This window comes from Varroa destructor, unplaced genomic scaffold (assembly GCF_002443255.2).
Source record: "Varroa destructor unplaced genomic scaffold, Vdes_3.0 BEIS01000003.1, whole genome shotgun sequence".
Classification (NCBI taxonomy): Eukaryota; Metazoa; Arthropoda; class Arachnida; order Mesostigmata; family Varroidae; genus Varroa; species Varroa destructor.
Window position 1 is genome coordinate 22814063 of NW_019211456.1, and position 5284 is coordinate 22819346.

Below are 5284 nucleotides of genomic sequence, written 5' to 3' on the forward strand. Positions count from 1 at the left end.
GTGAAGGGGGGGGGGGGGGAATTTCAGTGATACCCTCTGCGCAACCAAGAAAATCGTAGCGACAAAGCTAATAATATAAGACTACACTGGTGCCGGTAAGTGAGCAAGCGGACGGCATAAAAAAGTCAGGGACTTAACGAAGGCGAAAGATAGTGGGTGGTGGTAAAACCATGCGATGAAAATTTGTTACCGATAATATTGAAACTCCATTTTTGAGTTTTTTCTCTGACAGTAAAAGACACAGCAATAGTGGAAGTGGCGTAATTGTACAAAAGTGTCGCAATGTGTATTAATTTATTTTATTGATATGCAGGTCAGTTATCTATGACGCATTCAAAAGGTCGACCTCCCTGTTCAATCGACTTAAATTAACACGCGTTTGTTGCAGACGGCAATGTTTAGACTCATAAAGTTTCCACGATTAGGATTCAATCAGCCTTACATTTGTTTTGGTAGGGAAAAAGGCTTATTTATATTGTAATCTTACAAGGGGTAATAGATGCCAAGGGCTGTGTTTACGACGACAGAGACTGTGACCTCGTATGTGAAGTAAGATTTTCGTAGTAATCGAGTAAAGTAATTGCAATTTTTTTCACGTTCGATGACTATTAAGTTGGATGGAAGCAGTCGTCGCTTCGAGATCACTGGATGTACGTCCATATGTAAATGCAGCTCGAAACAACAAGCTAGAAATTCGTTTTCAAATATGCGATTTATTATGGTTTTATCATGTCAGTCCCTCTCTTCTGTATTCAGGCAAACATAACTATCGTAATTTGTTCGCCTATCAGAGCTGGCAAAACTGCGAGCGTTGCCTATTTGTTTTTCCTGAGTAGAACATTTTCCACTCATACGAATGTGTATTTTCCTTTCAAGTGATTTTTTCATGTTTCAAGGTAACTATGGTTACTACCCGGCTTTTGGCTTTTTTTTTTTTTACTACCGGACCTTATGGAGTGCAGCTTTCAAGAATGCTATAGTGGGCTTAAATAAATACGTCACCCATCAGTTATTAACTATTTTTCTAATTAATGTATTAAGCGCGCAGTTACTTTTTGACCCAGTTTCCTATGTACGAATGACATAAACACATCTATTCAGATGTGCAGCTATATTAAAATTTAATATAACATAGCAAGCAGAGTAAAACGATAGAATGCAATGCTTTGTCATTTCGACATATTATATATAAAACTTTAGCTATATTTTGTTATCTATATCTATTGTTATAGCTAGATCTGTTAAAAGTTGTACCTCTGAGACTACATTATATATTTCTCTTGGTTTGGCAAAAAGATGTCGTTCTTCAGGTGCGATAATTTATATAACCTTTCTTTATAGTGAGATCAAAGAAAATATTCAAACAGTATCACGTTTAAAATAGTTAAAATAAAGCCAAGTTTAATCACGATAGTTTCCATGAATCAGTCTTCAACTTTGGAAAAAACAATCGTCTGCAATTAATTTCCTAATACCTTTTTTGCACGTGTTGAAAGATCACTGCCTTGTGAGGAGAGTATCCTCAGTTCCGTTTGACAAGTCTGTCCAGTTGGCTGTAGTTCCCCAGTTTTCGATAGATGGGTCTTGATGCCGCTGCTGTTGATGGTCTTGGGGCTGTAAGCGATTTCGTTACAAACGGATTAATAAAACGTAACTATTTTACATAGGTCTTTTAGTTGTTCGCGACTTTGTGCTAATTTGCACAGATCTCTTTCGATTCATTACCGCTCTTTCGTCCTTACCAGACGAAGAACTCCGGGGTGACGTAACTATTAGACAAAATAAGTTGTTTCCAGGCAGGCTACGCGAGTTGGCATCAATAAAAGTTTCAAGTCGCTGAATTTAGCTTTGTAAACACAAAAATATCTGTAAAAATCGGTGTCTAGTATTCCGTATTGCAGACACGATGGTACATAGTTCCAAAACAAGTTTTAATGAAACATTTTTGGGAAGGGGGTGTTTTGAGTGAGCATCCATCGCATGTACGTATCTACTTTCACCATCTGCGCGCATGGATCAAAGCAATTAGCGGACATGAAGAGCTTAATTAAGAATGTTCTAGGCATTGTCAAACTTCTCGACTACGAAGTTTTAAGGGAATTCCAGATAGTATGTTAATGTTTTAAACGCGCACCGAATAAATTACTATAAACAAAAAACGTATATGCCCTAACAGTCATTTGAGCGTATACTCTAGCTAGGTAGTGTTTTATCAAAATCATTTTATATATGAATCCTTGACAAGGCTTCCCTGGAATAAGGCTTCTGTGTCAAGAAAAACAATACGAAGGATATCCCTCTAAGTGAAAACGGCCTTGACGTTTCTAGACACGACGAAGGTACGGGAGCCGCGCTTGCTGATTCTGTACCTGATTTCGTTGCTGGTTTTGTTCACTCTGCTGCTGACATCTTTGGCTGGAGTATTTTTTGCTTTGCATTACTGCAGTCACGCTGGTCCGAACGAAGTTTTCGAAGTTCTCCACCAAAATGCTAGTTGATGCATCCATCAAGTTCTGCGAACACATGTACGACGCGAATTACGTCTATTTCGAAGAAGTTGCGTTTCTATAATGTTTCAGTGTTCTCGCCAAGGCATAAATGTACCGAAATCACTTGCAAAATCGACAGTAGCCTTTAAAAACGTGTCCGAATATTTTCGAGAGTATATATAGTTAATTAATTGTACGCTATATAGAAAAGTATATTGAGATGAAGTTTTTTTTCATTATTTGCGTACCTGCACCCTTCGAGCACCAATCCAATTAAACAATGTCGTTGCCCCAGAAAATTCAACGACTTGTGGTGGAATTATGCTTGCCACTCGGAAACCTATTAACTCCAGGCTCGTCAGGTTGGCCAACTGCAGGTTCAGAGTTGTATAAATATCAAATTTTTAAAAATGTTGCCTTATATTTAAACATTTATGAATACAAGCACATACATATACATATGTATACTTTAAAGTTTAGTTTTGTACTATGAGAAGGGGCTGTTATCAGATGTAGCTGTTATATGTGGCAAGCAAGTTCCATTTATTAGCACACATTAGTGCCGTAATTATCGGTCCATATCGAGGGTTTTAACATAAACTTTATAACAAAGATGCTGCACTTCGTTCAAGACAAGACTCGAAACAATTTAACTTTGACCTGTACAATGTGGCTGTGTCAAAAAAGAGACTGCGTTAAAAGCAAAGCGTTGTAGTATATACGTGAAATAGGGAATTAAAATTTTTCTTCTTCACTCATTCGAATTAAGTCATTAAGAATCATATTCAAAAAAAGATAATTCAACTTTTAACCATTGCAAAGCTTTTAGGTTCAATTTTTTTTACTATAAACAACAGTTATAGCTAACCCACTGTAGTGTGTAATTCAAGTTTGAGTTGTGGAAAGTGGAGGCGGATGTGTCCGTTAAGCGTCGTGAACCAGCGGTGATATCGGTAACCAGCCCGAACATAAACATCGCTAAGGTTAAGGGCGCCCCGTAAGTGCATAAGGCCATCGGAGTCAACAAGAAGGTCCCAAGGGCCTTCGCGGTGCAGGTTTAATAAATTAATTACTGATACCTGTAACCAGAAGTCGACGGAGTTGTTTGAATCACAAATATGATACTGATTGCCTATTCTACACTAGTAACAATACAACATTATAGATTCTGGGTGATCTATCAAACAAAGTCCCCAAGGTCAACCATTAAGTCCAATGGCAAATGCGAACTTCTATAATGTGTATTCTAGAAAAATCGTCTCTCACAAAAATACCTTCGTAAATTACTATGCATGCGATACAGTATGGTTTATTGTGACGAAGGAGTAAAGAAGCGGGAATGATACCAAGGGAGCGGCTGAGAGAAACCTCCCCTCGCTGAGTATCTAAGCCTACTCACATTGACAAGCTCGATGCTGTCTTGTACATAAAAGCTGTAAGGGTATGATGTGACGTTGAGAGTTTCAACAAGATAGGGAGTGATTTTCAAGTGGGACACGACTGCCTCTACAAACGCGTCCCCAGATTGTGCCTGCACCGAAAATGGGCCGCAACCAAACAGGCAACCGAGTGCTGTGCAAAGCCACAACGACACCTGATAGAAGATGATCAGAGACACAAATACTCTACCTCTGGAATTATCTTAAGACAAATATATAAGTCCAGTGACTCTAGTGTTAATAGGTTTGTACCTAAAAATTAGCGTATTTGTTTTAAAAGACGTACTATAACAACTTTAATTTTAAGAACAATATCACATATGCACACACACATATGCAAAGAGCGATAGACAAAAGAAGATGCCCTTGTACTTACATTGACTAGTGAAAATCGCGTTCTAGCGGGGGAGGGCATTTCTTCCTATTGAAATAGATTGACTTCCAGAAAAGCAAGTGCAGCACTCGTTTGACGTTCCGCAGTCAGTATATCGCTAGCTTCGGCAGATCTAATGTTTATATAGTGTATTGTGTGGCGCGAATTTCAAGATAACAGAAACGAGAACAGGATGCTGTGCAAGGACCGCATCATGAAGCCGTTAACGGTTCTACGAACAGAATTAACCTGAGGTGAAGGTCACACGCAGCTGATCAGCCAAGCGAGACAAACACATCGACAGTATTCCTCTTGTCAAATAGTAGGCATAAAGCGGAAGGCCCGTTTACACGATGGCATCGAACAGAGGTGGCTAACTAAGGTGAAATCCGTATCCTAGATTCATTTGTTAAAAGTTGCCTAGATGGATCAATATCAGGTAAACAGATTAATCGCCTATCGGTTTGGATGAGAATTGGAAGATGTACGTATTCATGCGACAGAGCTTTAAAAAACCTATCTCCGAAAGGTGCCTAAAGGCATTTAAGGCTTTGGGGCTCGCCAATATATAATACCGTAATAACATCTATATATTCTAAAAAATGCAAAACTAACTTAATGTGTAAATCTACTTTCTTCTTCTGCGTGGCCTATCGGTTTTTGCAAATAGGGTCGCATAAATCGAAAATACGAACTTCCCCAAATGTAGCTGTTTCTATCGAACGCTTCCCATTATAAACAATTACGAATAACCGACAGGACCGTCGATAAACAACCTTGTACCTATAAGCCTACATCGATCTGCAACAACTTCTTCGTCGCATTTTGACATGTGCCATAATCGTGTAGTTAGGGAGCCCGCTATAAGAACTCGATCCCCGATTGAGGTATGATTCGTTTAGCGGCCATAACCTCGGTCGGCACCGTTCGACAATACTGAATTAAATTTTCATACGCAATGTCATACGATTGAGGAGCGGCTT

At 38.9% G+C, this 5284-nt stretch overlaps 1 protein-coding gene across 2 annotated transcripts; it reads right to left on the reverse strand.

The window, feature by feature from the left end:
* Window positions 1-543: 543 nt before the first annotated feature.
* Window positions 544-4400, reverse strand: LOC111247499 (uncharacterized). 2 transcript variants are annotated; one of them, XM_022798468.2, is made up of 6 exons: window positions 4305-4400; window positions 3889-4083; window positions 3362-3568; window positions 2738-2860; window positions 2370-2513; window positions 544-1614 (listed from the first exon to the last, which is right to left on the reverse strand). In XM_022798468.2, exons 1-6 carry the CDS (start codon window positions 4341-4343, stop codon window positions 1498-1500), a joined length of 825 nt encoding a protein of 274 aa, XP_022654203.1. In that variant the 5' UTR covers window positions 4344-4400; the 3' UTR covers window positions 544-1497. The 2 variants fall into 2 exon arrangements, with proteins under 2 accessions (XP_022654203.1, XP_022654204.1); XM_022798469.2 differs by lacking the exon at window positions 3889-4083 and having other exon boundaries at window positions 4305-4395.
* Between the last annotated feature and the right edge of the window lie 884 nt (window positions 4401-5284).

What these genes read in the sequence shown, in the direction of transcription:
- LOC111247499 (XM_022798468.2), bottom strand. Translation starts at nt 4,343, where the DNA reads ATGCCCTCCCCCGCTAGAACGCGATTTTCACTAGTCAAT. An exon ending in CGCGATTTTCACTAGTCAAT is followed by an intron (nt 4,084 to 4,304) that starts GTAAGTACAAGG and finishes ATCTTCTATCAG; the next exon opens with GTGTCGTTGTGGCTTTGCAC. An exon ending in TTGGTGCTCGAAGGGTGCAG is followed by an intron (nt 2,514 to 2,737) that starts GTACGCAAATAA and finishes ATGTGTTCGCAG; the next exon opens with AACTTGATGGATGCATCAAC.